At 29.6% G+C, this 18,446-nt stretch overlaps 1 protein-coding gene and 1 long non-coding RNA gene across 4 annotated transcripts; one reads left to right on the top strand and one right to left on the bottom strand.

The window, feature by feature from the left end:
- The first annotated feature begins 3,540 nt into the window (after nucleotides 1–3,540).
- On the top strand, nucleotides 3,541–7,433 carry LOC136998167 (A disintegrin and metalloproteinase with thrombospondin motifs 17-like). Of its 3 annotated transcripts, none has more exons than XM_067350556.1 (3): nucleotides 3,541–3,751; nucleotides 3,994–4,668; nucleotides 4,882–7,433. In XM_067350556.1, the coding sequence occupies exons 1-3, from the start codon at nucleotides 3,585–3,587 to the stop codon at nucleotides 4,895–4,897; spliced, it is 858 nt and encodes a 285-aa protein (XP_067206657.1). In that variant the 5' UTR covers nucleotides 3,541–3,584; the 3' UTR covers nucleotides 4,898–7,433. The 3 variants fall into 3 exon arrangements, with proteins under 3 accessions (XP_067206657.1, XP_067206656.1, XP_067206658.1); XM_067350555.1 differs by having other exon boundaries at nucleotides 4,877–7,433; XM_067350557.1 differs by having other exon boundaries at nucleotides 4,835–7,433.
- Nucleotides 7,434–8,753: 1,320 nt separating this feature from the next.
- LOC136998170 (uncharacterized) lies at nucleotides 8,754–14,876 on the bottom strand. Its single transcript, XR_010888803.1, has 2 exons — nucleotides 10,482–14,876; nucleotides 8,754–10,395 (listed from the first exon to the last, which is right to left on the bottom strand). It is a non-coding gene; the product is annotated as an uncharacterized lncRNA (long non-coding RNA).
- Between the last annotated feature and the right edge of the window lie 3,570 nt (nucleotides 14,877–18,446).

The following is an 18,446-nucleotide window of genomic DNA, read 5'->3' as shown; positions in this document are numbered from 1 at the left end:
TGGGCATCTATTACGGATATAAGCCGCAGTGTTGACGGCCTCACCCCACAGACTATTGGGAACTCCAGACTGTAATAACATGCAGCGTGCCATTTCTACCAAGGTTCTGTTAGCACGCTCAGCGATACCGTTTTGTTGAGGACAGTATTCGACGCTCAGTTGTCTCTTGATCCCTTCTTTTTCAAGAAAGTTACTAAATTCTTTGGATAAATATTCTTTCGCGTTATCTGTACGAATTTTCTTTATTTTGCAACCGGTTTCTTTTTCAGCGCGCCTTTTGTAAGCCTTAAAGGCTGTTATAACGTCTGAACGTTTTTTCAACATCACGACTTCTACATGTCTAGACATGTCGTCGATAAATGTTACAAAGTACCTTGCTCCACCTAATGAAGGGACGTTCATGGGACCGCATATGTCGGAATGTACTAGCCCGAGTCTTTCTTTTTCCCTCTTAGTTGAACTTTTATAAGGAAGTTGGTGAATTTTACATTTGTTACAAACTTCGCAATTAATTTCTGTGGAATTACCTTTCATATTTAGGCCAATTACCATCTCCTGAGACTGTAACCTTTTTAGATCTCTTAGATTTAGGTGGCCAAACCTTTGGTGCCAGCGTAGAAGATTATTATTTCCGACATCACGCGCAGCCAGGGCCCCCGATTGTACAGCTTCATCTACAACATACAACTGCCCCTGTCTTTTTGCAATTAACGCCGTAGAACCATCGTGTCGATTTACGAACGCGCATTTCTTATTAAATGTCACCGTGTAGCCATTGTCGGTCATACGAGATACTGACAATAAGTTACTTCTAAATTGTGGCACTAGCATCGCGCCTTTTAACTTAATGTCGTTCATCTTACTGTTCCCTAATCTCACTTTCATTCTTACGTCACCACTACCGCCGGATTCAACAAAATGTTCTGTAGCGGTGTAGACGTCACACCTCTCATCTGCATTTAATTCATGGAATTTTTCCTTGTTGTGACACATATGGTTTGTCGCACCACTGTCTAGGCACCACTGCGTTGACTTTTGTGGTCCGCTATATTGGGCACATGCAAACATTGCATCTTGTGTGTTATTTCCTGTATGACGTTTTGATTTGCTCTTACAGTCTATCGATTTATGTCCGATCTTGTTGCACTTATAGCACTTTCCCGTAAACTTGTAGTTTTTCGTGTATTTCGTATGTGTGTCTTTTGCATTTTTGACGGATCCTTTATTACTTGCCATTAATGCGTTGTTTTCTGAGTCATGATTTTTACAATCATCTTGATCGATGCGTCGCGCTTCCTCTTCAATAAGCTTTGTTTTAAGGAAATCAATCGTCGGTATGTTATCTCGTGACTCCATGGCAACACAAAAGTTCTCGTAATCGGGTGGTAATGAGTTCAGCATTATGATTGATATTAGTTCTTCTGGTAACTTTATTCCAGCGTCTTCTAATTGTTCTACTTTATCGACAAAACTATTCACGTATTCCATCATGCTTTGTCCTTGTCCTTTCTTCATACGATATAAATGCTTATATAGAACGGATTTCCTTACCGGACCTCTGGATTCGTATATGTTTGTTAATTTTTCCCATGCCTCATGCGACGTTGTTGCCTTTTTAACGTGATTTAATTGATTCTTCGAAATGCTCAATAGTATTAACGCCAGCGCTTTTTCATCCTTCAATGTCCAAACATCACTGTTTTCGGGCGTGCGAATTTCGGTTCCACTGGTGTATTTCCATAATTCGTTGCATACGAGTACACTTTTTATTTGAATTTTCCACGACTCGTAATTAGTATCGTTCAATTTTTCAATGTTTTGCGTTCCAATGACGACCGACATGATGATTTCTTCTAGAGGTTATTTTTACAGAACAACGAGACTTAGAACACGCACTCGATTTTTACTTTTCTGCGTACTGGGCCCATAACCTGTTGAGGTTGTACGGGATTCAAAGAATGCACAGTATAAAGGATATAAAGTTTATTTAGCGCACACTGGTTGTACAGCGTGATGACACGGCGAGCTACACATGACACATACAGATAAACCAACCCACAAGAGGGAGGACGGAACAGGAAACCGGATGCATGCGCATGATGCTACCGCACACATTACGCGCCAGAATATAAAAACAAAAATAGAAACGCGCTATGTACTAAAGTAGAAGACAGGGCGCATTGATTAATTGAACCTTACATTCTAACACTTATGTTATTAAAAAATCAATGGAATATTTTGCTGATTCAAGTCTTTACCACTGGGACATGTTTAAACTAAAGCGACGTCACGTGCGCAATGCGCAACAAAATTTAACTGTGGAACTTGCCGTTTTCTATGACGAAGCAGCATATAATACGTCCATGTCAATTTTGAACAATGATAAGGATAAGTTACACAATATGATATTAGACTATGTAAATCGTATCCAAAATGCTTTCAGTCGTCCGAGTTTGGATGCCTTTTTCAATATTACGTTAATAAGTTTAAAATATCTGAAAGAACAGCAGTTAGATTTGCCAATTTCTGATGGCGACGCTAAAGAATTGCTCAATTCTTGTTGCACATACGTGAATTTTCTTAATCCTTCGGACGATAATGATCCGCGTCACTGGGACATTGGCCTTTACTTAACCGGAATAAATCTTTATGAATATATTCACGTATTGCAACCATATTACAGAACCGAAAAGAATTATGATATTAAGGGAAGAACCTACCAAGATGGCGCATGCAATCCGCTTTTATCTTGCGCAATAGTAGAATTCCGTGATTCATCTGAAATCACATCATCTCTTGAAGCTATTTATATAAGATCGGAAATCTGTAAGTTTTTGTATATTAGTTTTACGTATAGAGAATAAATTACATTTTATAATAAAATTTATTTAATTGTACAATTGCACAATAAAATCAACAAGTAAACAGTCATTATTAAAAAAATTTATTCTTTAATTGTTTACCATGTTAACTATTACTAAATCATAAGATAAATACGAATATTTCAATCAAATAATGCAAAGTAAAACATATATTTAAAATTAATAATTTATCTGATCAACAGTTTAGGATTAACATAAGAGCAAAGTTCTAGCGATTCGCAAAAGTACGTAACATGGTCTAAGAATAGTAACAAAATTGAAAAACTCTGGGAAACAAAAACGTGTCTTAGAGATCAAGCAAAAACAATGATTTCCAAACCGGAAAACATCAATAATGACAATGCGGGACAGAACTTAACCATAGAACTTGCCGTTTTTATCGACGAAGCAGCATATAATAAGTCCATGTCTATTTTGGACAATGATGAGGATAAGTTACACAATATTATATTAGCGTACGTGAATCGCATCCAGGCTGCCTTTAATCGTCCGAGTTTGGATGTTTTTATGAATATTACGTTAATACGTTTAATTATGCTAAGAGAACAGCCGTTAAATTTGCCAATTTCTGACGGCAATGCTGGCAAATTGCTCTTTTCGTTCTGCACATACGCGGATTCTCTAAATTTTCCGAACGATAATAATCCGCATCACTGGGATATTGCCCTTTCCTTAACCGGAATAAAACTTTATGAAAATGTTATGGTAAAATTTAAAACGCATGACAGAGATGAGAAGAATTTTCAGATTACGGGATATACTTACTTCGATAGCGTATGTAAGCCGCTTCTCTCATGCGCGATAGCAGAATTCCGTGACAAATCTGAAGTCGAATACCCTCTTACTGCTATTAAGATGATCGGAGAGCTGTAAGTTTTTAAGAACTAGTTTTACGTATAAATTGAAAATAAATAACATTATATAATGGAATTTATTTAATTGTAGAAATGTACAATAAAATCAACAAGTAAACAATCATTTCAAAAAAATTTCATTCTTTAATTGTTTGTTATATAAACTATTAATAAACTAAAAAATATTTAAGAATATTTTAATTAAACAATGCAAAGTAAGGCATATACTTAAAATTAATAATTTATCTGTTTTACAGTTTAGGATTAATACCAGAGCAAAGTTCTAGCAATTTGGAAAGGAATATAACATGGCCCGAGTATAATCGTAATGAAATGGAAACACTATGGGAAAGAAAAACATGTCTTAGGGATCAAGCAAAAAGGATGAACTTTAAAAAGGAAAACATTGATAATACGCAAAAGAAATTGATCATAGAACTTGCCGTTTTTTTCGACGAAGCAGCATATCATATGTACATGCCTATTCTGGACAATGATGAGGATAAGTTACGCGATATGATACTAGCATACGTGAACCAGATTCAAGCTTTGTTGCATCATTCAAGTTTTGGTGTTCTTGTTGATATTTCATTGGTAAAGTTGGTAATAATGGATAAACAGCTATCAAATTTGTCTACTTTCGACGGTAACCATACAAAGATGATCAATTCATTCTGCGATTACTTGAATTTTTTGTATCCTAAAGACGGGATTGATTCGCTTCAGTGGGACATTGGCCTTTACCTGACCGGAATAAATCTATATGAGTCAGAAAAGGAACGAAAGCATTATAGTGTTGTAGGAAGTTCTTTCGTCAATTACTCGTGTACCGAGATTTTATCGTGCGCTTTAGTAGAAATCAGTTCTACCGGTCCTAACGCAGTCTCGGGTTTTGCGACGTCTCGTGCTGCTGCTCATGAAATCGGCCATCTGTAAGTTTATGTATACTTTTTAATACCAATTAAGTATATAATATTTATTAGAAGAATTTTTATATTTGTTCAATTGTAAGATAAAACTACTCAGAGTTTTAAAGAGATATAGTTTTTTAAGGTGTAAAACTTCTTAGTAACTACAAAGTATTTAAAAATATTGCAGATAAGGCATATTTTCGAAAGTAATAATTTAATTGTTCAAAAGATTAGGAATGAAACACGATAATGACTTCATCAATTCGACGTGTGCGAAAAGCAGATACATAATGACAGATTTTCAATATTTGCGGGGACAAGTAACATGGTCCGAGTGTAGTCGTAACATTACAAAAAATCTCAGGAAAAGAAAACCGTGTCTTCTCGATCATACAAGACGAGAAGAGACCGAAAATCCATATGCACTGGGCCATTCGCGTTATCACGATTTGCCAGGAAGAGAATGGACCGCCAAAGAGCAATGTGAATTATTTTTACGCGACAAAGATGCAAACGTCACGTTGCATGATATATGTCAAGTCTTACAATGCGAAACGCCTCGCAAAAATGAGTATTTCTTTGCCGGACCTGCGTTGGATGGTATGTCTTTTTTGTAATTAAGGAGTTCAATCTAAAGTTTTGAACTAAATTTTTTTTAGGAACACGCTGTGCACTCGAGAAAGAATGTCGCGGCGGAGAATGCGTGGCCGTTATCGAAACCATACCTTTTTAATTACCACCATACATTTTTCCGTATTGTGAAGACAATAATTGGAGTGAATGGAAAGAAGACTCCTGTAAAAGCAGTTGCTTGACGCAATCCAAAGGCGTGGTAATCAAACGACGTTTTTGCACACATGGTACTTACAAAACGGCTAGTTGTAATGGGCCATATTACGACGTGGTTCTTTGCAATGACTCAAGACTTTGCACTGGAAAACGCAAAAGAATTACCGAATATGCTACCATAAAATGCACCAAATACAATTTAAAGGTGAAAGAGGGAGGCGGAAAATATTTCAACTATGATTCAGAAAATGGGCCGGGATGGAAGGTCATTCATGATAAGACGAAACCGTGGATAGCCTGTACCGTATATTGCCGACGAATTGTATCTGCAGCAAAAAAGCAATATGAATATGTGGCACGCCTGGAAATGCTCGACTTAGATATCGACTCATACTTTCCAGATGGGACACGGTGTCACTACGAAGATGGCCAGAATTATTACTGCCTCCAGCATTACTGTCTACCGGAAAACTACTCAATCCAAGAATAATTGTCGAGAGCTTCTTGATATGTGTAGAGTAGGATTTAAGAAAAAATAAAATTGCAAATACGCATAAATCAATTTGAAATCATTTACAATTTGTTAAGCATCAATTCTAGAGCCCGTTGAACAAGCGATGTTACTTTTTATTTTACGTAAGAAATCTATTTTTTGTTACAAAAATCAAATTTATAAAAAATACGTAACATTATCAACATAAAAAATAAATTCTCTCAATTACATTGTTATGATTGCAGAAGGAAAACAAATTAATAGTTATAAATTGACATATTTATGAAAAAAGAATATAATTTTAAATAAGTGTTCCGAATTAATTTAGCATCTGTATCTATATTCGTCATTAGTACCTGTGTTTTATTCCTCATCAAGTGCGCCGTTACAGCTACGGCTAATGCAACCAAGCGCATTAGAAGTAGCGTTATCGAATTATAAGTTGGTTGTTCTTTCATAAAAACATCGATTACTTAATGTTTAAACCTCATGAATTTTATAACGAACTATTAAAATATATACAGGGTGTCTGGCAATAATCGCCCCACCGGTCATATACAGGTAGAGGAGGTCAAATTGAGTAGAAAAGTCCTTTACCATTTTTTAATTTTCATAATAAGTACTGAGTAATTAACGAAAAAAGATCGGCGAATCCGCGCGAGTAAAGCGCGCGCGGTGAGAAGGACGTCCCACTGCTACGCGATCACATTTTTTTCAACTCTGTTTCTTTATATGTATCTTTTTCTAGAAAAGTTCTAAATTTAATTGCCACTCGTTTTGTAATGAATTTATCGCTTATTTCATCAAATACGTTAGCGTCATACTCTATTTTATTATATAAATTAACTTCTTTTTTATTAACTTTTTCTTTATTATTTATATCTTGCTTATTTATTTTAGTCTTCTTTTTTGCTCCTTTATCAGATATTTTAATGTCTTTGTCGCTTTGATTCTCTTCCACACTTTTAGTTTCTTCGTCACTTTTAATTTCTTCATCACTAGATTCAAGGCTTGATGATTTATCGTATCTTTCAGTTGAAACATCACTATTTTTCTTAGTTTTAGTTTTAATTTTAGTTTTAGTCTCTAACGATTCGATAATTTCATCATCATCAGATGACAAAGAAGAATTATCAGATTTCTGATTCTTTCTAGCTTTGCTCATTTTTGAGTTTTATTTGAATATAATTTTTATAAATACTTTTATTAATTTCTTATAATTTTTCAAAAAATAAATTAGATAAATACTACTATGGAAAATAACATTGGTGGACTTATAGCTAGTATAGAAGAATACATGAAAACTACATTAGAAGATGATAAACATAATTTTGATGATTTTATAAGTAAAAATAGAGGAATATTCAGCATTAATTTCAGTGAAGATTTCTTTGTAAACGAGGAAGATGTCAGATTCTTGTATAGTTTAGTTTCAAAGAATATCAACAGAGAATTAATAATAGATTATTTTAATAATTCTAGAATTAAAGTTGAAAAAGAAATTTTATCAAGCACGGATGAAAGCAATTATGTAGATTTTTCCGAATTGAACTTTTTCAACTTAATATTGAAATATGGTAGGATAATTGTAAAGCCGAAAAAGATGGTTTTTTTATGGAATATCGAAAGGGAAAAGGATATAGAATTAAGCAAATTATTTAAGTCAGATGATCCGTTTGTCATAAAATATGTATCGTACTCAGAAATTAATAGATTGTTTAATAAGAATAAGGAATATTTTATTAATACAAATACGTTAGTGAACTTTGGTAACTTAAGTAGAATAGTTGGAACATCACTATCAAGCAAGTTTTTAAAGTTAAATTATATTGTACCATTTGATAAAGAATTAAAGTTTAATATATTTATATATGATAATATTAGTTTTAGTAATTTTACAATAATTATAGATAACGTAGAATTTGAATATAAAGAGATTAATATAGAAACTATTATAAATGACTTTATACATATACTCGTGAGAAAATTAAAAACAGACAAAAATTTAATATCATATTATAGATTATTTTTGATAAATATAAGACTGTCCTATTATCTACTTTATATATTGGTACATTAGGTATGACCTTTATATAGGTACGATTAGGTATAATGAAATTTTCCGAAAGATTTTGGTGTTCAGATATTAATGTCCAATTTATTTTAAACCTATATTCGTTAATAAACTTTTCTGATAGTATTTGATTTTTAGATACAATATACCAATCAATTTTATCTTTAAATTCTTTCATGAAAGTCTCTGATAACCTTTGATACTTAGATATATATTTCCACTCAACGTAATCTTTAAATCTTCTTATGAAAATTTCGGATAATATGCGGTATCTAGATATTATATTCCACGAGAATTTATCAGAAAAGCTTTCAATTATATTTGGAGATAATTTCACATATCTACACATGTATTCCCAATCCATTTTATCGTAAAATTCTAAAATTATTCTATCGGATAAGTTTATATTTCTAATTAGTTGTTTCCATGATATTTTATCATGAACTTTACATATAAAATCTTCTGATATGTTTTTTGTCTGATATTGACATAGATTATCCCAATTTAGTTCATTTCTAAATTCAAAAATGAAGTCGTTTGACAACGTTTGGTATCTAGATACTAAATCCCAACTGATATATTTTTTAAATTCCTTCATAAAGTTCTCTGACATTATCTGATATTTAGATATACATTTCCACAATACACATCCTTTAAATTCGCGTATGAAATCTTCTGATAATTTTTGATATTTAGAAATATTCTTCCAATCTATATTACTTTTAAATTTTTTTATAAAATTTTCTGATAGTTTTTGGAATTTAGATATATCTTTCCAACATATTTCGTTTTTAAATTCTTCCATGAAATCTTCTGACAATGTCTGAGATTCCGATATATACTTCCATTCAATCTTATGTACAAATTCTCTTATTATGTTTTCAGATAAACTCTGACATTTGCATAGACTATACCAATCTAATTTATTTTCGTATTTTCTTATAGTATCGTCATTTAACCTTTGGAATTGAGACACAACAGTCCATATGTGATCTGTAAAATAATGAGAAATTTCGTTTATGATATTGCTAACGTCTTGATACTTTACTGCTAAACATATATTATTTTTGTCTAAAATTAATTTTAGAGTTTTATCATTTATTTTGTTATAAATAATAACTAGTTGTATATTAAGTTCATCGATGAATTCTATAATAAATTCATCCTAGAGATTTGTGGGATAAAATTATAGATACTCAGATAGAAACTGGAGGTCCTTATATTTTATTTAAAGATACGTGTAACATACAATCTAATCAAAATAATCTTGGTACAATTAGATGTAGTAATCTTTGTGCTGAAATAATACAATATTCATCATCCAAAAGTATATCAGTTTGTAATTTAGCATCTATAAATTTGGTAAAGATGTTAAGAAATAATAAATTTGATTTTAACTTACTTAAAGAAACTGTTGAGTTGATAGTAGAAAATCTTAATAAGATTATAGATGTAAATCATTATCCGTCCGATAGTGCATCATTATCAAATCTAGAAAATAGACCTATAGGTATAGGAGTTCAAGGTTTAGCTGACTTATTTCATGAAATGAAATATTCATACGAAGACGAAGAGGCTAAATTGTTAAACAAGAATATATTCGAATCTATATATTATTATGCATTAAATAAAAGTTGTAATTTGGCTAGAAAATATAATAAAACATATAAAAATTATAGTACATCTCTTGTTTCAAAAGGATTACTTCATTTCGATTTCTATGATCTAAACGATTATAAGTTTATTAATGATTTCGATTCTCTTAGATTAAAGATTAGAAAATTTGGACTATATAATAGTTTGTTAATTGCTCAAATGCCAACAGCAACAACATCTCAGATATTAGGGAATTACGATTGTGTTGAACCTTGGATATGTAATATATACTATAAAAAAGTGCTAAATGGGAATTTTAAAATTGTTAATAGAAGAATGTATGATGATACATAATACAGTAACAGTATTAAATATCTGTACCGATTTCAAATACTATTATAGTATCAAAAATCAATACTGATTCTTAATACTGTAACAATATTTAAGATCAGTATCAATTTCCAATAATTATTTTCAATTTTGTGCGCAAAATAATCAAATTAAATTACAGTATTATTATTAGAATTATTTATTATACACATATAAAATCAATTAATTGACATTAATAAAACATTATTAAATTGACCTAATCAAACAGATGAGTATTATTTTTCATATTAAAAATAATTTTCTCTTATCTATAATATAACATAATTAATTAATTAATTCACATTTTTTCCAACATTTTCTCTTTCTTTGCGACCTCCGCACCGATCTACTGCTCCCGAAAACCATCGACTCAAGGAAGAATTTATTTCTCTTTCTTCCTTAGTTCCAAATTTACTTACGAGAATATCTATCAAATAATTTTTTATTCTTACATTATAAAATATATCAATTGATAATTAATATTAATTTAATAGAAGCTGAAATAACGCATACCCATAAGTAAGCTATAAATTTTCGTTTTGCTGAAGTTTAATTTTTTTGTTTCATTTTTTTGTCGACCAAAAGCAGTAAATAATATCTGGACATCTTTAGTCATTACAGCTGATAAAGCATTATGTATAACTTTTCTGTGTGTTGAAGCTACATCAACATATTTTTCAAATAACGTACGCTGTAAAAAATATAAACCTATAAAATATTTTATTTATTAAATAAAATATTAAAATAATCTAAAAAAATTAATTATCAAGGCATTTTTTTTTTCGTCAACGTCCATTGAGGCATCCAAAGTATCAAAATCATCTAATATAGATATCGGTAATGTAAAACCAATAATTTGTTTTAAAGCAGAAACTGGATTCATTTCATCTTTGTGTGATAAATTTAATAATAAATTGTTTTGTAATTCTTCAAATCCTTTCCGTATATCGTATAAAATACTTTTTTTATGTTATCCATCTTTTTTTGTATAAGTACTTTTACTTGTTCATAGCAAGCATTAGCAATGACTTGAGTGCATTCTAAAATAGGAAAACAAATAAGTATTTATTCTTAATTTATTAATTTATTTATTTATTAACTTATTTATTTATTTATTTATTTATTTATTTATTTATTTATTTATTTAGTTATTTATTATAAGAAAATCTAAGTTATATTATTGTAAAATTTTTTTAAGTAATCTTAATTGTTAAATAATACTACACCATTATTTTCTATACAATTATTGTGTAATTTTGTTCTTTGCACAGGATTTAAATTTTCGGCTTTGTCAGAGAGAGAGAGAGTCGCTTTACGCTTGTTACTTTTTTTACTTTTGTTATTTTTAAAAGTAACTGATTCTGATGAACTGCTTGGAACGTCATTATCTACGAAATAAAAATATCAATTATAAATGTATAAATTTACGAATTTCAAACATGTTTACAAACAATAAATACCTTCTTCTATTTCCGTAATTTTTTCTTTTACAATTTTTTGACTTGAGAACGATTGAAATTCTAAATCACTGATATTACTTGATTTATCTGATGCTGTATCTGACAATTCTTCAGCATCTATATCAGATACTTCACTTGAAAGTACAACAGTGTCTTCTGTAATGCGTGTCATACGACGTAGTCCCTGATCGAAATTATCTATAATATAACGTAAATAATTCAATGCATTTTTTATTTTACTTTTTTTAACTTGTACTTACTAGCATTTTTCATTAATTTAACAGGATATTTCTTCCATGTTAATTCTGGAGTTTTATTTTTTTTACTCCATTCTTGTACTTTATCGTACTCTAATTTTGGCGGATATTTGCAAAACCATGTGCGTTTAAGTTTTAATAACCATTCTTTTGGTACAAGATCTATACATAATTTTTTATCTTGACGCCGAATACTAGTAAAGCAGACGACTACGTGCGTAACATTATCACTTAGTTCAGTTCTATATAAATTACATAAATAATAAATTACGATTATTTTTCTTTATTGGTAAAAAAAGCTTTTAAGTCAATAATATTACGTATTTTATTTTGAAAATTAACAATAACATAATTACCAATAAATTAAAAAAATACGTGTACTCACAAATATGAAAAATCATTCATGGTTGATGCGAATTATAGCACTGCACTGCACTAGACTTAATAATACACTGGACTAAAATATAGTTTTACTTTTTGTCACGTAAATTAAAATATACAAGAAAAATATACAGTTATACGCTTTGACACATAACAGCAATGATGCCAGAACGAGGTTCCGCAGTCAACAAACAAATGCATATACAGAAACTATCGATAGCGAAATCGAAATGTATTGAAATATTTATTTATACGGTAATAAAAAATTAAATGTACATATTGATTATATTTATGTACATTTATTAAAATATTTACAAACATTTACAAACTAAAAAAATTTAAGCGTGTAATAATTTTGTACAATACGTAATATTCTTAATGTTTAAAAGTACGCATTTATGTTTAATTTCTTTAACATGAAAAACGCAACGGTATTTGCTTAAATTAACTTGCCATAAACCGACATTAGATGATTTATAAGGATAGTTAAAAACATCTCTTGTATCATAATATAACGATCCTTTTAGTGATAACTTTTCTTGATTTAAAACATCATTTTTTAACGAATAAATTTTATTAATTTGTATGATATTGCCATTTTTTAGTTGTACAACGTTATTAGGAGATGTATTTGTGATAATCATTTCATTCCATGTTATACTTTTAAATATTATTTTTGTCATATGATTGCCTAAATAAATTGATTTTTTTTTAACATAATCTGTAACTGATATAGATTGAACAATCTTTATATTAGTATTTAAATTAATTTCTTTTAAACGATTTGCAACTTGACTTAAAGGATTATTTGGTGTACGAACTAATTTTTTTAAAGTCATCAAAAAATTTTCAAATGGAAATGCCGAAAATGATGTCAATGAACATCCTATATGAGTTACATCATCTGCTATATGAATTAAATTATGAAAATTAATACTTTGAATATGAGAACCATAAAATTTAGGCAACAAACGAAAAAATAATATTAATAATTTTTTTGCATTTTCTGCGTTTAATATTGCCAAATCATCACTACATAATAATCGACATGCTACATATAAAAGAGAAAAGTGCTTATATTTATCAGTTGGAAGAACATGACGAAGTACTAATATACCACTGTATAACAGAAAGAAACGAAATTGTGTCGCTTTCCAATTTTTTAAGTTACCAATATCAAAAGTTTTTCTTTGGAATTCTGAGGGAATTTGACCAGATAAACCATGGAGTAAATTGCTTAATAATAATCGATTTCGTGGCCCAATACCACTATTCTTGGGACCACCGAATACAATATTGTTTAATAAAGTTTTTGTAATACCAAGAAATAAAAGGTGCATTGAATCTAGAACAACTGATTTTACTGGATCAAATCCTGGAATTTTTAATAAAGGAGAGATTTCGTTATCAAGATGATGCTGAGGCTGCCTACGTTCTTTGAATGATTGTTCATTGCGTTCTTCACAAGTAGTTCTCGAATATATGCGTTTATTTTTACCAACTGTTTTGCCTTTTACGGTACAACGTTCGCATGCATAAAATGCTACGTGAGATTTTACACATTTAATAAATGACCTAGCCGGTGTATCACATATAAAACCTAACACTTTAATATTATATATTTTATCTGACAATTTAATTTTATTGGTCATTAAACTTAATAGTTCTTCTATAAATTCATTTAAAAACTCCGTTGGTGATTTTGATTTAGATTCACCGTGATATATAGCAACAACTTGCGGTTTGACAATGTATTTCTTATCATGTAACATAATCAATATAGGCCAAAATTGTTGTTTTGAATTTTTATAAATTTGTACACCGTCGATGTTAACAAAAATTTCAATTACATCTTTTACATATACTTTAGGATTTATCATCAATTTAAGAGCTTTTTCTAAACCAAAATAAATGTAAGTACCAAACGATCCATTAGCACTTAACATAAATTTAACAACATTTCTGGAATTTTTAGTTTGCAGAAATGTTGCAGCTGTTTTTGGAAATTCGTCATGTTCAGTTTTCAAAATACATAATAACTCAGATAACATTTTGTTATTGAGACATGCAACATTTTTAACAGACCAATCAAGTATCTTTTGTTTAAAAGAAATATTTTGATCTAATTTTTCTAATTGTTCTTCGACTTCGTTGTCGTGACATAATTCTTCACTTGATGAAGATGATGTAATTTCATTATCAAAGATGCTAAAGAATTGAAGATTATACTTATTTAATTAGAAAAATATATTTAATATTCAAAAAGATTATTTATTATTATTATTTGTTTATTTATTTATTATTTATTATTTATTTATTTTTTAAATAATAAATCCAAAAATTTCATCAAAATTAATCATTACGTTGTTAAAAAGTATAAATTGTATTAACAGATAATTTCAATATCATCATCAAATAATGATGAACAGATAATTTTATCATCAAATATGTAAAATATTTTAAATTATAAATATGTGTGCAATTACTTGGTATTTCTATTATCATGAGATAATGCTGAAGAAGAAGGCAAAATTTGTGCACGTTGTTTTTCAACTTCACTTTCGGTCACCCAAACATTGTCAGATTGTAACTGATTTTTTTGATTCTCGTTTTCATATATTTCATTATCATCCGATGATGACGATAACGATGATGATGATATAGTCTTTAGTTTCTTTAAATCTCGATATTTTTTGGTATAAAAGTACTTCCTTTTCAGCATTTTCTATTAAATTTTTACCACTGGATATAGCTGTAACTATGAGTTATAAAATTGATAAAATTGCAATTAAAAAATTATTTTCCATAATATAAAAAAAAGAGAGAATTTGACAACTAGTAAAAATGATAAATAATAGAGTTATCACTCACAATAACTGTTATTACTCCGTTTCTCGGCCAATTATTAAGTTTATCTAAGTTTATCCGTTTTGTTAATAACGCAATGGACTAGAATATAGTTTTACTTTCTGTCACATTAAAATATACAACGGTTATACTTTTTAACACTGCCTCCTATGATGTATACTAAGTATTCGATGTTCATCTTTTGCCAATTTTAGTGCTAAAAAATTTACCGGCATTGTACCATTTCGGTACTGGCATTTAACGCTCTTCTTTTGCCAATTCCAGTACGGGCACAGTACCTTGAATTTACCGGCAGTATACCGTTTCGGTACTGTAATTTGACATTTCTTTTACTAATTTTTGTACAGGTATAGTACAAAAAAATCCACCGGCAATATACCATTTCGGTACTGGCATTCAACGCTCTTCTTTTGCCAATTCCAGTACGGGCACAGTACCTTGAATTTACCGGCAGTATACCGTTTCGGTACTGTAATTTGACATTTCTTTTACTAATTTTTGTACAGGTATAGTACAAAAAAAACCACCGGCAATGTACCATTTCGGTACTGGCATTCAACGCTCTCCTTTTGCCAATTTCAGTACGGGCACAGTACCTTGAATTTACCGGCAGTATACCGTTTCGGTACTGTAATTTGACATTTCTTTTACTAATTTTTGTACAGGTATAGTACAAAAAAAACCACCGGCAATGTACCATTTCGGTACTGGCATTCAACGCTCTCCTTTTGCCAATTTCAGTACGGGCACAGTACCTTGAATTTACCGACAGTACACCGTCTCGGTACTTGACATTTGACATTTTCTTTTATTAATTTTTGTACAGATACAGTACCGTAAATTTACCGGCAGTATACCATTTCAGTACCATTATTCAATACCGATTTAGATAATGGGTTAGTACTAAACCATTGTTATTTTAATACTGGTTTTGTACTATTCCAGTACCGAAATGTAAAACCCGTTTTTCGGTACTGGATCTGTATCTCGCCAGTATCTAATACTAGTCTGATGTATGAAATTCCCACATGGGAAAACATATAAAAATTATAGTACATCTCTTGTTTCAAAAGGATTACTTCATTTCGATTTCTATGATCTAAACGATTATAAGTTTATTAATGATTTCGATTCTCTTAGATTAAAGATTAGAAAATTTGGACTATATAATAGTTTGTTAATTGCTCAAATGCCAACAGCAACAACATCTCAGATATTAGGGAATTACGATTGTGTTGAACCTTGGATATGTAATATATACTATAAAAAAGTGCTAAATGGGAATTTTAAAATTGTTAATAGAAGAATGTATGATGATATTAAAAAAATTGGATTGTGGGATGATAACATGAAGAATAAAATATTAAATAATAACGGATCTATAAGAAATATTTTATCAATACCTGAAAATATAAGAAGAATATATAAGACAATATATGAATTGGACAGTGATGTATTAATTGATTATTATATAGACAGGGCTCTGTTTATAGATCAAAGCCAATCTATGAATATTTATATAAATAGTAATGAGGAAGATATATATAACAAAATAAATAGGTTGATATTCAAAGCATGGAAATGTAAGTTAAAGACAGGATTATATTACTTAAGAATAGAGACAAAATATATCAAACCTAAGGAATTATGTGAATCTTGTTCATCTTAAATATAATTTTTTATTTTGTTTATTATATATTTAATATTTGATTATAATTTGAAATTTTATTGCTGTATGTAAAATGGATAAGGCAAATTGTAGACATCTTCTGTTTTACAAGACTTCAGATAATGCCTATGCTCCAGTTAAGGCATCGATGTGTTCTGCTGGATATGACTTAAGAGCGTCCTCAGATCATATTATCTATCCAATTCCAAATAAAAATGATCCTATACCGACTAATTTGAAAGTTATAATACCAAACGGATGTTATGGAAGAATTGCTTCCAGATCTGGACTGGCTTTAAAATTGTTAGATGTAGGAGGAGGCGTTGTAGACAGTGATTATAGAGGAGAGATATTTGTAATAATGTATAACTATGGAGATGCTCCGTTTGTAATAAATAAAGGAGATAAAATTGCTCAAATTATATGTGAGAAGATAGAAAATGTTGAATTATTAGAGATTACAAAAAATGAATTAGATATCAATAATACAGAAAGAGGATCAAAAGGATTTGGATCTAGTGGAATAAAATAGTAAGTTACATTCCTTTTATAAAATTTTTAATCTTAATTTTAGTATTTTTATCTTTAGAACTTAAATGTTTTGATTTTAACGATAGAATTTTTTTTTCTGGATGGTATGCGAATCCGTACATATTATGTTTATAGCTTTTAATTTCGTTTAAGAATGTCATGTTATTGTATCTTTTATATTTTATATATATGTTTTTATCATTAAATTTATATAAATTTTTATGTAATAATGACTTTCTTATACACCATTTATGATTGTGATATTTGTTATCTAACATCGTTCTGTATATATAACATCTTGAAAAAGTAACGTTTGTAAAATATTTTACGACATGTTCCATTCCGAGGCATATACATATTTTTGGTTTATTTGTTTCCATTACTAAATTTGTATATTCCCAATATTTGGATTTGTAATCAGAAAAGTTTGACTTTCCTCCTGGTAATATATATCCTGTTATGTTGTATATATCGTCATATGATCTGAATGTGTTTTTATCGAAGCTATTATTAAGAGTTATGATTTTATCTATTTCGTTGAAGTAATTATATATATGACTTAAATCAGTATGTTCTGATTCTTTGAATACAATAAGTTCTGATTTACAAGAAAAAATTATAACTAATAAAATTAATAATTTCATTTATTATATTATAATTATAAATAGTTTTAAGATTGGAATAAATTAATATTATTAATGTTTATACAAATATTTAAAGATTAACGACTAGAAAAATGTACAATATTAATTATTTTAGAACACACATGCTCCTCCCGGTCTTCTGTGATCAAATGTTGCAGAAATTTTACCATTATCAATACTTATTCCTGTAACTGCACTATAATCTCCCCTCATATATGGTATTGATTCGTGGTAGTTATATCTTCTGTATAATTCACGATTATTTTTACTAAATTCTCTTTCGGAGAATAATAAATTTGGCTCGAGTTGATGATGAAATCTCGGAGCTTTGATAGCATCAACTATATTCATATCTTTGTTTATAATATTATTTAACACTTGAACTATTGATGATATTATTTTATGACCTCCAGCTGCTCCTAATACGTATTTGGCATTATATTTATTAGTCTTTTTGTCTAACTCACTTAAAATACTAGTTGCAATAGACGAGATAGGATATTTTCCTGGCTCTGGAAAATTATATTTAGCAGGAGGGAGATGACCGGCGTCTATCCTATTTGGAAGTGAAAAATCGCTTATTTGGTTGTTAAATATTATACCAGATTTTGAAATGATCCACGATCCAAATCTTAAATTTATTGTACTCGTTAGGGAAATAATAGCAT

Source organism: Linepithema humile, chromosome 2, assembly GCF_040581485.1.
Source record: "Linepithema humile isolate Giens D197 chromosome 2, Lhum_UNIL_v1.0, whole genome shotgun sequence".
Taxonomy (NCBI): domain Eukaryota; kingdom Metazoa; phylum Arthropoda; class Insecta; order Hymenoptera; family Formicidae; genus Linepithema; species Linepithema humile.
The sequence above is the reverse complement of the archived record's forward strand: the minus strand, read 5'-3'. Positions and strand labels throughout refer to the sequence as shown.

Excerpts from the sequence above, each read along its gene's own strand:
- LOC136998167 (XM_067350555.1), top strand. The coding sequence starts at position 3,585 with ATGGTAAAATTTAAAACGCATGACAGAGATGAGAAGAATTTTCAGATT. Across the intron at positions 3,752-3,993 it reads ATTAAGATGATCGGAGAGCT|TTTAGGATTAATACCAGAGC; the intron begins GTAAGTTTTTAA and ends TCTGTTTTACAG. Across the intron at positions 4,669-4,876 it reads GCTCATGAAATCGGCCATCT|ATTAGGAATGAAACACGATA; the intron begins GTAAGTTTATGT and ends ATTGTTCAAAAG.